Source organism: Mesoplodon mirus (genome assembly GCF_964341445.2).
Source record: "Mesoplodon mirus genome assembly, chromosome: 4".
NCBI lineage: Eukaryota > Metazoa > Chordata > Mammalia > Artiodactyla > Ziphiidae > Mesoplodon > Mesoplodon mirus.
The window spans coordinates 166885808-166905739 of record NC_138979.1 but is presented as its reverse complement, the minus strand read 5'-3'; the positions used below and the strand labels follow the sequence as shown (position 1 = coordinate 166905739).

The 19932-nt window shown below is 42.1% G+C and overlaps 1 protein-coding gene across 6 annotated transcripts in view; it reads left to right on the top strand.

Moving 5' to 3' along the window:
• The window catches only part of STON2 (stonin 2), a 150985-nt gene that overhangs the window by 123574 nt on the left and 7479 nt on the right, over positions 1 to 19932 (top strand). For all 6 annotated transcript variants that reach the window (XM_082617188.1, XM_082617187.1, XM_082617190.1 and 3 more), the window contains one exon: positions 13364 to 15202. In XM_082617188.1, the coding sequence (XP_082473314.1) occupies positions 13364 to 15202 (1839 nt within the window). The remainder of the gene's footprint in view (positions 1 to 13363; positions 15203 to 19932) is intronic.

Genomic DNA, 19932 nt, shown 5'->3' with positions numbered 1-19932 from the left:
CATGGCCTCTTCGATCTGATATGTAACCAAGCCTTTCAACACACAAGTTTTGGTTTAATATCTTTGTAAATAAGTCTTTATTCCAAGACTGCTTTCTGCATTTTTATGGTCTTCTATCTCTAAAATGCAATAACTGCCCACCTCAGACCCACTCCCACAGCGTGAAGAATTGTAGGACTCACTTGGAACCTAAAACTACCTCACTATGTGAAAAGTAATCACAGGCCTTACCAAACAGTGGTTGAGCACTTCTGAATGTTTAGAAGCATGTTTACATGTGTTATTTCATATTTGCTTCCAAACTAGAACGGGGATTATGATTATCCCATGTTAAATGGGGAAACGGCACAGAGAGATTTACCCAAGACCACAGGGGGTTTTTGGCAGAGCCAGGACTAGAAATAAACCCTTCTGTTCTGTGGCTTTATCAAAGTTCCCACAATGCCAAATGTCTCTTTTCAAAATCTTCCCCAAGGGTACCTGGACTCTAAGGAATAATTGTGATAATAACACTACTAAATATTTATATAATGTTTGCTATGCAAACGTGAAATACATTAACTCAGTCCTCACCACAACTTAAGAGGTAAGTACTATTATTATCTCCATTTCAGAGTTGAGGGAACTGAAGCCTGCATTAAGTAACTTGCCCAAGGTCACAGAGCGAGGAGTTGGAGTAGCCAGGATATGAGCCAGCCTGAAGCTAGAGTCCGTACTCTTGACCACTTGACAATGCCCTCAGGGCCTCTCCACTTGCTACCTGTTTATGCCTAGGGTGACCTGGGCCAAAGATGACAATTCTAGGGATGAGAGTCTTAAAATTCCTTCCTTCCAAACTTACAGAGTTCGAAGTAAGTGTCTTGTATTATATAAGCAAGAAGAATACTGTTCTATTTCCTTGTGAAAAGAGCAAGGGAGAGTAAAGAGGAGCAATAAAATGGAAATATTTTTGCTCAGTAGCCAGACAAGTTTGGAAGGTTCTAGGAATTTATGTCTTCCCATGGTTCCTACAAAGATCTTTTCATCTGTCTTCCGCCTGGTTGCTAAGGAGCTTGGATTGCAAGGAACAGAAGCCAACTGTACTACCTTTAAGTGAAAGGAATTTATTTTAAGGATATAGTTGTTTACAGAATCAGAAGAAAAGCTGAAAACTCAAGCTTCAGGAAGTTGGTGTATCAGCTTTTACTATGTTACAAACCACCCTGAAAACTAGTGGCCCCCCTAAACAACTATTTGTTTATTAGCTCAAGATGCTGCAAATCAGCAATCTGGGCAAGCTTGAGCAATTCCCTGTCTATACTAGGCTGAGCTGATCTCCTTAGGCGCTCACTCATGCGTCTGCGATCAGCTGCCTGGTTGGCTAGGGCGCCTTACTTCTCCATGTGGTCACTCATCTCCCTGTAGGCTTGTTTGAATGATGGTCTTGGGGTTCCAAGTAGAGCAAAAGAGGGCAAGCCGCAGCATGCAAGCACTTTTCAAGCTTCTGCTAGTGATGTATTTGATCTTGACTAAAGCAAATCACATGCTGTAGCTCAGAGTCAATGTAATCACATGCCCTAGCTCAGAGTCAATGTGGCGGGGTTTGGGGGACTGCCCAAGAGCATGGATAGAGGAAGGAAGAAGCTGTGGCCATTTTTGCTGTCTCCCACAGATGGTCGGGAACCTTAGCATCCTTCAGGCTCAAGTCAGCAAGGACCTATGTGCAGACTCTTCAGGGTGCTTCCATCTGAATAACTCAGCTCCCACCACTTTGCTGCACTTGAGTTAGTCCATTCAAAATTTCCAACAAGAATCTGACTTTTCTTGGGTCATATGCATCCTGGGTGGGGCACCTTCACGGACACTTCAGAAAGACATGCATGAGAGGAGAAAAGTTCAGTTGTGATGCTGTTACCCCAAGTAGCAGGGGAGGGATGCAGGGAAGGTAATACAGTATTCCTTCCCTGTATATTGTTTGCTGTATCGACTTTGTTCTTCCCCTCTGAATCGTGTGGGTTGACTTTTCCTCTAAGACTTATTGAAAGCAAAAGTAACAGTCTCAACCTGTTATTTAAGCAATAGGAGAGTTAAAGCATTTAATTCAATAGATATTTGCTATAAAGCTAGTGATGACCCTGGCATGGGTCAAGATCTCACGGACAGCCCCTCTTCCTTCCATTGCTATGTATTTATTGGGCACCAAGTGTATAACCAAGAAAGGGACATCAAAAGACCTTTGTTGTGATAGTGAGGTCGCATAATCCTTGGCACTGGCAGCAGCTCCAATAGTTATTTGTTCAGGTCAGTTTTATAATTTTTGCAGAATTGGAAGACTGGTTTTAAAACTTTCTAGAGAGCAAGGTGGGTGGTGGTCAAGTCATGCTTAGCTAGATTCAAAGCAACATGGAAAGGCCAGGATAGGTTGTTAGCGTGGCCACCAGGAAGCTGGAGCATGTAAGAGTCAATTATTGCCCAAATAATGGGAGAGTTTAAGGGAGTAATAGATCCTTCTTATTTGCCAAAGTACCTTTTTCCCTTTGGACTGACAACCAAGGCCATTTTTCTGGTTACATTGGCCAACTCTTACAGAGGACAGGGAAGAGGTGATAGCTTTGTGTGTGTGCGCACCCATGCTGAGTATTTGAAATATGCCTAGTGCACTGAACTAGCCTTCTCCAAATGTTTGGTCGTGATTCTCCAAAGGTTTGATCATGAGCCTCTAATATTTGTATGTTTATAAATATACTATATTATAAATATATTTATAAATTACAAACAAGTATTTTAGTATATGATTTCTAACATATAAACAAAAGTTAGAAATGTTTAAAGGATGGGTTAAAAAGTCAACAATCCAGAAAAGAGGGGATATATATATATACATATAGCTGATTCACTTTGCTGTACAGTAGAAACTAACACATTGTAAAGCAACTATACTCCAATAAAAATTAATTTTAAAAAAAGTCAACAAAAATAGAAGTTCTGATATTTTCTCCCTCCACCCCAGTGGATCATCCTGTACCTCTTTGGGTGCACTGCTCTCCTTTGGGGACTGCTTCTCTGGAATACTGTAACGTCTTAGACCTGCCCAGCAATTACAAAGGCAATTCTTAGGAGTAATAGAAAGTTGCGTGTCCTATCTTGACCAAAGTGTACTCATGACTTAGCACTTCTGTTATGTGGTAGATTCTAGTGCTGTTTTGTTATAATCACAGTGACTTCATGAATGTAGACTCTTACATCTCTTGTAATTCCCAAGCCTTTGCAATAATTATGGAAAGATTTGGATTCATGGACTCATAACCTGAGACAAACATTCTTCTTTCTTTCTCCGTCCCACTTTCCCTTGATTCTAATGAAACTTCAAAGGCATTTTTTTCTCCCACTTCTTCCCCTCTCTCCTCTTTTTTGCTTCCTTAAGAATTCTGAAATAATAATAATATTTATGTATTTTTTATTGTGATAGCTAACATTTATTGTGCTATGGGTTAATTAAATTCAGTGTCCTTTACCGATCTCTGCTACCCTCACAACAACTCTACAAAGTGGGTACTGTTATTATTCCCCCTTAAGAGGTGATAAATATGAAGTTTAGAGAGGGTTAAGTAATGTGCCCAAGATCACACAGTTTTCTAAAGCAGGGCCAGGTCAATCTGACTCCAGAGCCCAAGTCCAAGCTTTCCCCTCTGCTGCCTGCAGTGGCACAAAATAGGTGGTGAAGACAATCACGGGGCCTGGAGCTCAAGGCAGCATTAGTACAAGCCGCTTTTAAGCTGTCTTTTCTATTATGGGCCTTGTGTCCACCCAGGAGACACTGGTGTATATATGCTGGGTGATGAGCGTCCTGGAGCAAGTCAGGAAAAGTACTGAGTCTGTGTATGAATCATCTAGAAATAGCTTTTCACTGTTTGCCTTATGAGTTCTTCTGAAAAACTTGACAGGTTCAGGAGTACAAAGAGATCTCTACCTCCTAGAATAAATCTGTTGTCATGCTAGAAATTAGTTGTTTTCCTACTAGGTTATTTTAACTTGATAACGTTTACAGTTTATAAATCGCACCTACTGTCAGTCTGTAAGAATGTCTCCTTTGATCTTGGTAACTAAAAGGGAGCTGGACAAGTACTAAAATGAAATCAAATTACCTACTCGAAACTCAGTTGAAAAGACGTGGCTTACTGCATACAGGAGCTGTTTGGTTATTTTGTTGTTGCCATTGCTGGAAAATCCACATAAAGAGCAGTGAGCTTTGAGTAATATAGGTGAAAGGAGATCATTTGTACGGATCCTTTCAGCTTGCAAGAATTGCCCCTAACCTTTCTATGGGTGACCTTAGCCCAGCTGACTATACCCCCATCCCAACAGACCTTTTGAATTCCTCCTGGAAGGTGTGTTATAGCCTAGCCAAGTTAACAGATGGAAGATAGGCCTGACACAGACTCAGTCAGAATGCCTGCTCTTCTCATTCCCAATAAACACACATGTACACAAGCAAATGTAATAATGCATGAGAGCCCCCCGCGCTGTTTCTTTGCCCCCTGACCAAATTTACAGAATCAGCTGTGGAGAAGTAGCACTTCCCATCGCTAAGGTTCAAAATGATCAGACTTTGAATCTGGTCTACAGTAGAACGGCTCTGCCTGTAACTGTTTCAGGACAGTGAAGGGAAAGAAGGCGTTGCTGTGTGTGCTTGAAGTGTGTAAGTTCATCAGGGTTAGACACTTCCAAGCAGGTGAGACTCCCAAGCTCCACCCCCAGAATAAGTAGGCAGGGGTCCATGCCCATGGTGCAGGTGCTCCATGACCCATGCAGTGGACGTCAGAGTTAGAAGTATTATATGTAAAGAGGATGATGAGTCCCAGCTCTGTAGGGGCATAGACTGATTTGGCAGGACATTAGTACCAGTTAAAAGTAGACCCATGGGGCTTCCCTGGTGGCGCAGCGGTTGAGAGTCCGCCTGCCGATGCAGGGGACACGGGTTTGTGCCCCGGTCTGGGAGGATCCCACATGCCACAGAGCGGCTAGGCCCGTGAGCCATGGCCGCTGAGCCTGTGCGTCCGGAGCCTGTGCTTCGCAATGGGAGAGGCCACAACAGTGAGAGGCCCGCGTACTGCAAGAAAAAAAAAAAAAAAAAGTAGACCCATGTATTGAAGGGAGCAGAGAGGGAGATGACAAAGCCATTGGTGAGACTGAAACCTCTAGGTTAATTCCATTTGGCCGCTTTGACATCCTCTCTGAGGCATAGTCTGTTTTCTGTTTCTCACCAACATAACCAGGACAGTCAAGCCCTTATCCTTGGGTGCTCCCTAATCCTTCGTAAGTCTGGTCCTTTTCTCTGTTTCTTACTATTGCAGTTAAGAAATGGTAAAAGTAGTAAGATATGTCTTTACCTTCCTCAGAAGTTCCAGGATTTGGGGATCATCCTGCGAAACGTGAAACCTGATTTTACCTGTTCATATAAGAGTGATGAGGCTCTTAAAAACTGAGATCTCTGACCAAATGTAGCAGCACGCGTGGTTTAGTCCCTTTTAACCCTAATTTAGGGCATACTGATTCACCGTAGTTCTTCACTCAAGTCCAGGACCCTGTCTGTTCCCTCACCCGCTTAGGGGTCCAGTGGTTCCTTGGAGCTTACAAGAATCCTGGCTTGTTGCTGCGGTGTGTCCTCACGTGGTGACCAGGTGAATAGTGAGTAGGGACCTGGGGGCACACGCAAGTGAGACTTCCACTGTGGCAGTGGGACAGGCAGTCCCGGGGAGTGACCTGTCCTGGTCACAGTAAGGGCACGAGCACTGTAGGCTTGCCACTGTTACTAGGAACTTACCCAGTGCCCCTCCAGGTAGTCCTTTTCCTGGTCCCCAGCGCTGGCACTTCCTAGGCATAAGAACTATGCTCAAATCAGAGTCAGGATGAAGACCCCTTTTTTTCCTTGCCTCTACCATACTTCTCCCTGACAGTAACATCTGGATGCTACTCCCTTCTCTTTTAAGCTTCTGAACCAAAAGAGCCCTTTCCACTATCTTGTCACATCATAGAAGAGTTTGACGGGCCATTAAGCAGAGAGTTTCACAGTCCATCCAAAAGGGCTCAGACCCTAGAAACTCCTCTTTGTTTACTCCTCTTTGGTGGGCTCGGAAAATAGTTTAGGATGGGAAGGAAATGCAGGGGGCTTTTTGCTATGGCAATAAAAAATAAATAAAACACAGGTTAGGTTAGGTTAGGTCAGCAGGTATCATCACTAGTTAAGTCTCTGAGATGCCCTGATATATAAAATGTTAAGAGATTAATTTAGGGCTTCCCTGGTGGCGCAGTGGTTGAGAATCTGCCTGCTAATGCAGGGGACATGGGTTCGAGCCCTGGTCTGGGAGGATCCCACATGCCGCGGAGCAACTAGGCCCGTGAGCCACAACTACTGAGCCTGCACGTCTGGAGCCTGTGCTCCGCAAAAAGAGAGGCCGCGATAGTGAGAGGCCCGCGCACCGCGATGAAGAGTGGCCCCCGCTTGCCACAACTAGAGAAAGCCCTCGCACAGAAACGAAGACCCAACACAGCAAAAATAAATAAATTAATTAATAAACTCCTCCCCCCAACATCTTCTTAAAAAAAGATTAATTTATGTTAAGAGATTAATTTATTAAATGGATTGCCAGTGTTTCAATTTACCGTAGATATTGGAATCCAGCCCTGCCCCTTGCCTATGACCTCTGCTGGGGAACTGAGGTTGGGCCTGTCAGACAACAGCAAGGGGTTACAGTGGGATCTCTGCCCAGGTGGGAGAATAGAGCCTTCATCTAAGACAACATAAGAAGCTGATATCAGAAAGGCAAATTAAGCCAGGGAAACCAGTAAGCCAGTTGAGTGGAAGTTCAGTTGTTAGAGGAAGAAGCCAAAAGCAGGGATCCAAAGGTTGAATGTTGAAGAAGCCATGGGGAAATGGGCAATGGTAAAACAGGCAAAAGTTTAGAACCAGATTTTAAAAATTTAGAACAGACTAGGAACATACAAGATATTGGGCATGTTCCTGGGCCATTCATCAAACTTAAAGTCTGATGCTTGCTTTTATGAGAAAAAAAAAAGGGTGATGAAATGTATTAGGTCAGTCTTGATAAGCAGGGAGGGAGTTGGCAGGGTGAGCTGGACCAGTCATTTAAAGGTGCTCAGTACTGCTTATTAGGTCCTCTTAGCAAATAAAAACCAGAATGCAGTGTAAAATATTCTTGATAGGGATTCTGTCAAGTAGTGGTTAAGCGGTAGTTTGATGAATTGACTTCTTCCCTTTGGGGATATCTCTGACCAGCATCAAAGCATCCCCTCTCCACGACAATGTGAAGGACAGATAAATAGACTCAGACCCTCTGACTCTCCTTTTTTTTTTTTTTTTTTTTTGCGGTACACGGGCCTCTCACTGTTGTGGCCTCTCCCGTTGCGGAGCACAGGCTCTGGACGCGCAGGGTCAGCGGCCATGGCTGACGGGCCCAGCCGCTTCGCAGCATGTGGGATCTTCCTGGACCGGGGCACGAACCCGTGTCCCCTGCATCGGCAGGCGGACTCTCAACCACTGTGCCACCAGGGAAGCCCTGACTCTCCTTTTTATCAGTGTATTGTGATGATTAAGCAGGTCTCAGCTTATTTTATCCAAGTTAGAAGCTCCCTTGATATGGTTCAAATGAGTAACTCCTTTATCTCACCCATACACATTCACATGATCAGGGGAAGACTTTATGCCCAGAGGCTTCCCTGTATAAATGTCAATCCTGTTTAGTTAACTCCTTTTCTACCACTGAACAACGGCTCCTAAAAAGTTGTGTGTCAAGATGACTCTTGCCAATCTCAACGGTAAGTTAACCAGATTTTCATCTAATGAACAAGCATTAAGAAATTACCAGTTAATGAATATTAAAAGTGGGACTTGACTTTTAATTTCATCTTGGGCAGTTGAATTAAACTCGCTGAGCCTCGGTCTTCTCAGCAAAATGAAGGGGTCGAGTTTTATTATTTCTAAAATCTCTTCAAGCCCGAAAATTCTGTGTTCCTCCTCTTGCTTTGCAGATTACTACACAAATATTTAAGTGCCTACTGTGCATCTGAGTCTGGTCATACAGTGTATGCTGTCTTGCAACAGTGGCTGTTATCTCACGTTGAGAAAACCACAATAATCTAAGAATATTTGTTTTTGCCACTGCTCATAAATTCCAGCGAACAGCTCTCAATAAGGTTTTTGCACTTGTCATTGCATTTAACAAATTAGGTTAACAAATGGGGGAGGAAGATGGCAGACTGTCTGCTGTATTCAAAATATCATAGAATCTGATTTTTTTCCCCATAGTGCTTACTTTTTCTTCAGTTTGGTGGTTTTGATTGCCGTTGTAATCAACTAATTTAATCTTTGTGGTATTTAAAATAGATAGTGGTCTAACATTAAAAGAATCCACCATTTCTCTTTAGTTTGCATCAGTAAAGGCATTAAGGAAGCTCTTAGGTACTGGAAATTCTCCCTGTGGTGTAGAATAAGAACCTAATCTTCATCCATGGCTTTTATTTGGCAGAGGCCAACTCATAATACTAAAAGCAATATGGAAGAGAGAGTAATTAAAATGATGCTGGAGTTTTGGTTATATTTTAATAAGTCAGTAAAACGGAATTGTGGATGATAATGTTGTTCTGAAGATAATTAGTTTTTGCTGATTTCTTAGTGGAGGAGTTTGCCAGACTTTTTTTCCCCCTTATTGTTTCCCTTACCAGCCACACCAGTCGTAAGTGTCTTAGGAAAGATCTAACTGCTGCATTATCAACATGGACTACAGCGAAGCTGTTGGTTTTCTTGCCCTAAGGTTGATCAGTGGGAGGAATAAAGATAGGTTTTGACCTTTTAATATTTCTTTATTTTGTAAGCAATACAGCATTTTTTTAAAATGAAAGAATACAGACTCAGAATTTTACAAATCACCTCTTGCCCCACATGAGACATTTGTTTTCACATCACAAAGCTTTTTAGTACGTGTCTACACTTTATATCATGAATATGTATCCTTCTGGCAGCAGCAGCAGCAGCAGCAGTAGTTACAGCAGCTAACATCTACTGAACATTTATTATTTGCCAAACACAACGCTAACGTCTGCATTAAATTTTCACAGCGACCCTGTTAGGTAGGATTTAATATCCTTCTAGTTTCATAGGTGGGAAAGCTGAGACGCAGAGAACTTAAACAACTTGCCCAAAGTCACATAGCTAATACGCTGCAGACACGGAATTGAAACCCAGGCAGTCTGACTCCACACTGTAGGCTCTTGTTATTCACTCAACAATATATATCATGATCAGTTTCCAGTGAATTAACATCATCAACAGCGTTGTCTTGATTGATGCATGAGATTCCATTTTAGGTGTATAACGTTTGATAGAACCAATCTCCCATTATTGGACATTTGTTTCCAATTTTTCCATGATACAAACACTGCTATGATAAACATACCACTATATACATCATTACATGTCTTGTTCTTTCCTTAGATAAAGCCTATAAGTAGAATTCTTGGATTTTTTTTTTTTGAGACTTTTGTACAAATTTTCAAATTGCCCTCCAGAAAGATTTCTTTTTAACACTTACATTATAGAGTGTAAATTTCCACGTGTCACCAGTAATGATTATTATTCTTTCTAAATCTTTGTTTCTCTGACACAGGGAGAATTGTATGTATTCTTTTTTTTAAAAAATGTTTAATTAATTAATTAATTTATTTTTAATTTTATTTATTTTTGGCTGCGTTGGGTCTTAGTTGTGGCACGTGGGATCTTTCGTCGTAGCGTGCGGGCTTCTCTCTCTCTAGTTGTGGCACGTAGGCTCCAGAGCACGTGGGCTCTGTAGTTTGTAGCACTTGGGCTCTCTAGTTGAGGCGCACGGGCTTAGTTGCCCCACGGCATGTAGGATCTTAGTTCCCCGACCAGGGATCAAACCGCGTCCCCTGCATTGGGAGGCGGATTCTTTACCACTGGACCACCAGGGAAGTCCTGTATTTATTCTTTTATAAGGTTAAACTCTTTTTTCCAAAGAGTTATTAGATATTTATATTTCTTCATTAGTGAATAGTCTGTTTTCATCCTATTTTATTGCGAGGGTGTATCATTTTTATTAAGGATACACTGTCATATATTAAAGAGGTCGAGTTTTTGTCTTATATGATACAAATATTTTCCCCAAGAAATTTTACATACAGATCGTCATTTTTTTATACGTGAAAGTCTCAAAGACCATCCTTTAATAAAAAGAGGCTCAGAAAATATATGACTTAACCTTTATAAAAACAATTGAGGATGTCCTTCAGTCAGTGATAAGTGAAAAAAAATTAAGAACTCACAAATAGCGAAGTCAGTGTTAACAGGGGATAATTTTTAAAAGTACTATTTGGCGGTCCTTACGTTTACCTCAAGAAATGCTTTATTTGCATATGAAAATATGAACCACTATGACCTATATGAACTGTGGATCACTTTTGCTTTTCATCTATAAAACTGTTTTTTTTTTTTTGGCTGCGCTTCAGTAGTCGTGGGGCGGGCTCAGTAGTTGTGGCTCACGGGCTCTAGAGTGCAGGCTTAGTAGCTGTGGTGCACGGGCTTAGTTGCTTCGCGGCATGTGGGATCTTCCCAGACCGGGGATTGAACCCGTGTCCCCTGCATTGGCAGGCGGATTCTCAACCACTGAGCCACCAAGGAAGCCCTATAAAAGTGTCTTTATTAAGATGTTTTTTCTTTGTAAATGATTTTGTAGAAAAACAAATTCTCATTTTCAGAAATTTGACCTATATCCCACTATCATCCCAAAGGATGGATTTTTAAAACAGGTTGTAATCATGGAAGATGAAAATGCCAAAGGAGAGACTTTATAACAGTCTTTTGAAACTTTTTGATGGCTGTCTAAGAGAATGTAGAATCTCTAGAAATTAATTTAATTCAAAAAATTTCCCCCCAAATTTAAAGATACTTCATTTAAATTGTATTATGAGTCAAATGCTTCACAACTGTGTAGGACTTGGTGTGATCTCAAGTAACTTGGCTTAAAAACAAATTTATTGTAAGAAAATTATCTTCAGTGGAGACAAAGGCCTTTCCCCCCCCCCCTTTTTTTGGTTTGAGAGAGGAAGATGAGAAGTGCTATTTTGGGGACAAGTCTCCCAACAGAAGAGAATCCTTTAGCAGCAAGAATAAACAGCTTTGGCAGAAAGCCACCCTCCAAAGGAAAAGGACTTAGGGCACGTTTTGAACTAGGGAGTAGTAATGAGCTCCAAGGCAAAAAGGATATCCCTGGTACAAGGGGTGGGTCAATACCAGACTGTCTGGGTGGAAATGCTGCTTACAAAAGCTCCATAGAGCTGCTTCATTAGAAAGTGATGCATTTTGCGATACACCCCTTTTGCCAGTTCTCTAGGGAGGATTAGTTACTGTTCCAAGGAAGTGGTTGTATTTTACTCAGGGCCACGTTGTTCCCTGTAGGCTTCACTACAGCGACAGCAGCAGTTGTAGTAGTAATACAATATAAGTCCTACAAACCTGGAGTGTTTTCTGACCCCTTTCCCTCCATCTTCTAGAAAATACATCACTTGTGCGTCTACAAAAGTGGATTAACGATTAATTTGAAGGAGAGTCTCATCTTTAATTTTAAAATGCTTTGGAATCCGTTTGTGATGCTGCACATATAGAAAATACTTTTTGCTCATTATATTTCTGGGGCAAGTGTGGGTATGTATGTATGCTCACTCATGCATGTATTTAGCTTATATTGTCAAACAGATGTTTTCAGTAGAGGTAATTGCTATTTGTTTGAATAAATATACTTTGAGAGATGGATGAGAGGCAGCCATCCCATCCCTGTGTAATTACATGTTTAATTATATGTGACATTGCTGATTGGGTGTGGTTGGATATGATATTTGTGAAGATTTAGCAGGATGGTAAGAAAAGTCAACTATTTGACTTAACCATTTGAGTATTCATTTCTCTTTGATTCCAAATTTCTGGCAGTAAAAACAGTGGGTGGAATGGTGGCAGAGATCCCCATACACATTCCTCCAGAGACAGAGAGAACAGAACTGCTCCAAAGCAAAGTTTCTTTTCTCACTCATTCAATTAACAATCCTTCACTGAGCATTTACTATATGCTAGGTACAGGTTTTCTGTGCCATTCCTTCCTCAGCATCCACTCCTTGCTTTATAAAGGCCTCATTTCCTCCTCCTTCCCATAACCCCAGCAGACACACAGCGTCTTTACTGAAAAGGTCTGGGTCTTCCTGCATTGAAACTCAACTCCTGTATCTCCTTCCTCGAAGCCCCTGCTAGGTTGGAGTTTTATTTGTAATAATCTTTTTTTTTTCCATAAATTAAACCCCAAGATGGAAAAGTATTTTAGAGAAAAAGAAGAGATTAACGTCAGGAGGATTTTCTCATGTTATACGTACTTGTAAACATTTTAACGGCTGCGTGTTATTCCATCGTATGCCTCAGTTTCCTAACGTTCACCCAAAACTTGGTTCCTAATTTGGATTTATTTCCTTAGGGTGAGATTACTAAGTCATTGTTCATGAATATTTGTAAGACCCTTAATACAAATTGCCAAACCATTTTCAGAGAGTTTGTAGCAACTTATGGTTCCATTAAGGGTCTATTTACTGTTCATATTATAGCACCTTTACCCTCATCGAATACTAAAACTTTAAAAATCTTCACTGATTTTGGGGGTTTAATTTACATTTTTCTCATTACTAGTGAGACTGAACATTTTCTACATGGTTATTAGACATTTTTCCTTTCTCTTTCTTGGGTTGTCTGTATATGTCCTTTGCCTGCATTTCAAGTTTTTGTATTTTTGATATTCACTTGTGTAAATTTATTTCATATTAAGGATGTTAACATTTTGTCTTTAATAGTTATTTACCACATTTGGGTAAAAATCTCTCCGATTACATTATTTGCAATCATATTAGCACTTGGAGCATATGGCTTATTTTGTTCAGTGAGATCAGCTTTATATCATTTTATGTAGGAGGTAGTTTTCAATGTTTAAAAATATAAGCATACATACTTTAGAGTCAAGAAAAAAATCTATTCCAGAAACTTCGATAAAATAAAGGGAGAATGTATAAGAGTTAAATTGCAAGGGACCTGGGTCCTATCAGTGCTTCTATATTGACATTTGTATTCTTACTGCTTATTACAAAACTGGTGTGCTTATTACAAAACTGTGAGAGCTGTGCCCAGACGAAACACTTGAGGACAAGTAATGAAATGCTTTGGAATTTACTGGATTCCATATAAAATTCTAGCCATCCTTCATTCCTATACCTCTAGAGGCCCTGAATAGCAGCCCCTCATATGTTCTCCTTTTCCTTTTAGACAATTCTTCCTCTCTTCAGGAAGATGAAGAGGTAGAGATGGAGGCCATCAACTGGCAGGCCAGCAGTCCAGCTGTGAACGGACACCCTGCCACTCTAGTGACCTCTGCTCGTTTCCCTAGCTGGGTCACTTTTGATGACAATGAAGTCAGCAGCCCTTTGCCACCAATCACCTCTCCTCTGAAGCCGAAAACACCACCTCTTGCATCTGGGATCCCAGATGTACCTTATAACTCAACTGGGTCATTTAAGAAGAGGGAACGTCCCAAGAGCACTTTGATGAACTTCTCCAAAGTTCAGAAGCTGGACATTTCCTCCTTAAACCATCCGCCTTCCGTGCCTGAGGCTCCTCTTTGGAGGGCAACCAATCCTTTTCTGAATGAGACTCTACAGGATGTACAACCTTCCCCTATAAACCCTTTCCGCGCTTTCTTTGAAGAGCAGGAGAGGCGCTCCCAAGACAATTCCATGTCTGGTACCACAGGCAAAAGCCAAAGAGATTCTCTCATTGTCGTCTACAAGGATGCCATCAATTTTGATGATTCAAGCAAAAACCAGTCACACTCTGATGCTGTTGAAAAACTCAAACGACTCCAAATTGAGGATCCCGATCACTCAGGGAGTACGACACTGCCTGATGATGACCCAATAGCCTGGATTGAACTAGATGACCACCCACCAGGTTCCGCACTGTCCCAGCCCAAGGATGGTTGGCCCATGATGCTTAGGATCCCTGAGAAGAAAAACATCATGTCCTCTAGGCACTGGGGACCCATCTACATCAAACTGACAGACAGCGGGTATCTGCAGCTGTATTACGAGAAGGGCTTAGAAAAGCCATTCCGTGAGTTCAAGCTGGAGATCTGCCATGAGATTTCAGAGCCCCGGCTCCAAAACTATGATGAGAACGGCAGGATCCACAGCTTGCGGATAGACCGCGTCACCTACAAGGAGAAGAAGAAATACCAGCCTAAACCTGCCGTGGCCCACGTGGCCGAGAGGGAACAAGTGATTAAGCTGGGCACCACCAATTACGATGACTTCCTGAGCTTCATCCGTGCAGTTCAGGACCGTCTCATGGACCTGCCGGTGTTGTCAATGGACCTGTGCACAGTTGGCTTGAACTACCTTGAAGAGGAGATTGCAGTGGATGTCCGAGATGAATTCTCTGGCCTTGTGAGCAAAGGAGACAACCAGATTCTCCAGCACCGTGTCTTGACACGGGTCCACATCCTGAGTTTCCTCTCTGGCCTTGCCGAGTGCCGCTTGGGTCTCAATGACGTCCTCGTCAAAGGGAACGAAATCGTTTCCCGGCAAGACATCATGCCCACCACCACCACAAAGTGGATCAAGCTCCACGAGTGCCGCTTTCACAGGTGTGTGGATGAGGATGTATTCAACAGCTCACGGGTTATTCTGTTCAACCCTTTGGACGCCTGCCGACTTGAGCTAATGAGGTTCAGGACAGTATTTGCCGAGAAGACCTTGCCTTTCACACTCAGGACTGTGGCAAGCATCAGTGGGGCAGAGGTGGAGGTGCAGAGCTGGCTGAGGATGTCATCTGGCTTCTCCTCTAACTGTGATCCTCTCACTCAGGTTCCCTGTGAGAATGTGATGGTTTGCTACCCTGTGCCCAGTGAGTGGGTGAAAAACTTCCGCAGGGAAAGTGTCCTGGGGGAGAAGTCTCTGAAAGCCAAAGTGAACCGGGGGGCAAGTTTTGGCTCAACTAGCTTGTCTGGCTCTGAGCCTGTCATGAGAGTAACTCTGGGAACTGCGAAGTATGAGCATGCCTTCAACTCCATTGTGTGGAGGATAAACCGACTGCCTGACAAAAACTCAGGTAGGCAGAGCTTTGTCTTCTGTGAAAGCCGCCACGTGGTTGTGAAAGAGCTGGCATCAAAGTTCCCCATTCTCTTTCCCTGTGAAGTGCTGGTCTTTGTTATGTGATAGGAATGATGATGGGGAGGGATTGGGGAATGGGGGACCAGAGAAGCAAAAATATTTGAGCAAAGTACTTAAACATGCATGACCCAGTTCACTCCATCTTTCTACTCTCTTACTATCACACTTCTTCCATAAAACTATGCATTCTTTTTCTCAGCTGGGCTGCTAAGCAGATTTCCAAGGCAGCTTATGATTCTGTATTCTTTTCTGACTCATTAAAGTTTTTTCTGGTGTTGGAAGCTATCCTTTTCCAGATCCTAGAAGGCTTCTGGGTTTTGAAGAGATGTCTGTGCCCCAAGTTAGGTAAAAGAGGCAGTTTATGGCCAGTCATGTGTACAGTACAGGCCAAGAGTTAGATTTATGATTCCAGTCGCCCTGTGCAAGGCCTGTCAATCATAACATCCCAAGTTCAGAGCCAGGATCTGGAGATGGGGAAGGGGCCTCTGATCAGACTGAAGATCCAGCCAGGACATGAAGGTCCAAAAGGACTGAAATCCAAAAGGACAAAAAGTAAGGGAAGGGATGTTTAATTTAAACAAAGGAGACAGTTTAAAAACAGCCCTAGCTGGCCTGATCACAGCTAGCAGGGGTGCTTCTGTGCTTGAGTGAGCCTGAAGGCAATGACTTTCCTCATGGGCCCAGTGAGATTTGGTGAAATGACAAAACTAAGGAGTAATCAAACCAGCTCTAATAGCTTTATTTCTTAGAGTAAGTCTGGGTGACCCCAGTGGCAGGCAATAAGCCCATGATCCTGTGACCCTTTAAATCACCTTTCTTCTTGTTTATAATAAACTTTGCTCATCTGTTAAAAAAGTGGGTATTTGGGCCAGAAAAAAAAAAAAAAAGAAAAAGAAAAAGGTTTGGGAAAACTGTTGGTTAAAGTCTTTCTCTTATGCAGATATTCTTTTTTCCACTCTTACTATTAAATCCTAACAGTATGTTTGGAGTCTTCATTTCCTGTTCTGAGTGTGGAGTGGCTGTGTTACCCTAAATGTAAAACAATGTGAAGCCAAGAAGCAATACGATCTGGCCAACTCCCTAGGCAGGCCAGGCAGTGGACACACACCAGGGCTTTCTTGTCAGACACTGGGTGTAGCAGTGCAAACTGAAGAGACAATTGGACCTCTGTGTTTGAGGCTGGATTTGCCACCCCCTGTTTCTAAACTGACAGAATTTTTAACATAAAGTCTTCCTCTCTGAGCTTGCTTATTCATTTCCCTGAAATCAGCACTGTATTCTCCTGGTGATAGCACTGTGATTTCCGCCTCAGCTATGAGGCCGATGTGAATTGATGGCAGAAAGGAGAAACCCTCAATTCTCCTTTGGCACGGATGCCCTTGAGAAGAGAACTGAGGTAACGGGGAAAATTACTGTTTAACCCGCAAGAGGCTTGACGTGAAAAAAGACCTCAGGTTTATGCTTACTGGAATTTTTAGCTCTGCAATTTACTAAGCATGTATTCAGATCACTTCATTATGGAATAATTGGATTTTCGAGCTGGAAAGGACCTTGGGGATAACTTAGTCAAACCTCTTCATTCCACAGATGAGAAAATTAAGGACTGGGAGTGACATGACTTATCACATCCAGGGGTCTTTTTTCTCCATACCACAGCTGCCTCTTAGTAGATGACACAAAACAGACACAAACTCAAAGTTACTTCCACTATGAGAACAGAGATTTGCAGTTTTCTCAGTGTGTACACACATACCTCATTTGTTTCAAAGTTCTTTCTCTCAAATATTTAAAAGTACCATGTGAGGGGCTTTATAAGCAGCAAAGACTGACTGGCTTCTTTTAGCAAAAAGAAATAAATTGTTGGAAAGATATAGATAGCTCACAGAACTGAAGGAACAAGCAGGCTTCAGAAAGGATAGCTCTTGATAGCGGGACCTGTGGATGTCTCCTCAGGCTGCAGCCTTTGGGACAAACCATCACAGGCCGTTTTCTGTCCTTGTGACACTTCCCAAGAGTAAAAGGGAGGACAGGGCATTTTGACTGACATGACCACCAAGATGACATGCAGTGCTGGGGAAGAGTATTTCTCGAAGAGGAAGAGAAAAAAAAAAAAAAGATTGTTACCAGAATAAAAAGGGAGCAGATGCAGGGCATGGAATAAATAGTCCTCGGCAACCAACTTCCTTAATGCTTCCCAGTGGGGTAGTGTTAAGTAGGCTCAAGGCCAAGTAAATGCGGCCTATATACTACATATGTATTTCTAGATTACTGGAACCTTATTTGTGAATGATTTTTAAAATAAGTAAAGACAGCATAAGGATATTTGGGGATATTTCTCACTTCAACCTACCCCCCACTCAATTACTGCTTTTGCTGTCATGGTTGTATATTTTTAGACATGAAATCCCCCCAAGAGCTTCTTATTCTACTTCTGGCCAATAATATATATTTGTGTATCAGTTCAGGAAATTAATAGCACCCTTCTTCTGGAAACTTGAGATGTACAGGATCTGAATTCCAGTCAGAATGCAAGTTCTTACCATTGCTGGTATTCTCTGTGCCCAGCCCCTGCCCTCCCCATCCACGAAGCCAGAGAATTGACGATGATCTGTGAGTAACTGTCCCTTTTCTGAGCTCTTCTTAGTCTGGAGAGTTTTGGGAAGGTGCCTTTTATAGGCCATTTTCCGTAATCCTCACACCTCTATTTACAGTGAAAGAGGACTGAACCTCTGCACATCTCCTCCCACCTGCAGTGGCCCTGCAACCCTAGCCCCAACAGGTAGGAAGGTCAGACTGCAGGGCAGCATGGGCCAGCAGGTTGGCATCCCAGGCTTGCAGCCACAGCAGGCTTATCCCAATCAAGCCATCAAAAGGCTAACAAGCTGCCACTGGATTCCAACATGGCTCCCACCAGCAGGGTCCCTCTCTCTGTGCTCTCCTAGGACCCCTCCCGTCCTAATCCCAAGAGCTTTCCTTTAATCCTAGAAGGCACCAGAACAAGTTTCTGTGCTTTCCCAGATTGTCTGCCAGGAAACAAAACATTCTGTTCTGCATAGGTAGCTTTCTTTGCTGGAATTCCAGTTCTCATTAGATCAGGTGAAGAGAAAACAATTCCAGTATGATTCCCCTTTTATGGAAAATAGAAATCTGAATTTTAATATTAAATTTTCTCAGCTTCATCAAGGAAGATGATATAATGGGAGCTCATTAGTTCATTAACATGAATGAAATTATACTAGCTTTCAAAATTGTGCTTCCCTATCTGTCCACTAGCCCTACACATCCATTAGCTGATGCTAGAACTCAAGAGGGATTGTTGCTTTCATAGAATTTGCTGTGAATATGCTTTGGTGGGGTGAGAAGAGGGGGGTCAGTTTTGTGGAAAGTTCTGATTTTCAGTGTTCCAACAATGTGTAAACAAGGGTAATTAGATAAAACTGTTGTTCAGGTTGCTATTGAATTAAATTAAGAAACTCCTCTAAATACTTCATAATGATCTAAATCTATAGCAATATATTGAGAGGAGTGTAGGACATAATTTGGAGTCAGTTACATAATGAGTTTTATTCCCAGTACTACAAGTTAATGGCTGTGTGACCTCAGGCAATTTACTTAAACCTTTCAGAGAAATCTCAAGTTTCCTCTTTTATAAAATAGGGTTATTAACACCTAGCTCATTAAGAATGGAATTAGTCATGTTTTTAAGTGTTTAGCACAGTCTCTGGCCTGTAATAAGTGTTCAGTAAGTGACAGCTATATAATTACATCTGTGGTACACAATTTAAAAAAATTGGATTCATTTTCAAATAATGTAATTTTTACTGCTACATATATCTTAAATTCCTTTCCTAAAAAACTGCAATTTTTTCAATTAATTTTCCAAAGTATTACTCTTTAGAAAGACCCATTGAAATCTGTTACATTTGTGAAACAGAGCAAAACAAATACTTCACTCTGTTTTCCTTGGAGAGCGGGTGTGTATGTCCTCAGGCTCCAAGATTAAAAAGTCCTGCCCAGACCAATAAAGGAAATTGGAACTGTTTATTTGGGGAAACTCAGATAACTAAGGGCTGTTTCAGTTACATAATAAAGTCAGAGTCACACGGTTTATCCACAGTGAGTTGCTTATGGGGTTTCTTACAGCTTCCTTTTTCTCCACCCCTGTCACCCTGCAAACCTGTCTTGAGGTTTGAGGACTGTGAGGTTATGACTCAGACAAACAGGTTAAGAACATCTGGGAGTCAGACTGCTGGGTCCAGTTCTTGGCTCTGCCACTTTCTAGCTATGACCTTGGGCAGCTGACCTTACCTCCCGAAGCCTAAGTTTTCTCATTTGTGCAACGTAATAATTATGACCTCAAGGGACTGTTATGAAGACACAGGGAGAGAATCTGCATAAAGCACTTAGCACAGTACCTGGCTCAGAGTTATCAACAAACGTTTCCTGTTACATCTGATGAACGACAATGATGCTGCAATGGTGATTGTCACAGAACTAAGTTCTGACTCTTTTCCCTCAAACAATCTAATAACAATCCTCAAATGAAAATCAAACCGTAAGTTTGCCTTCCAGATACAGCAGAACTAGCCATAGATTTATACAGTTAAATAGCGGTAAGGGACGATGCCTGGCATTATCCAGCCTACCCTTTTCCACCACCCCCCAACT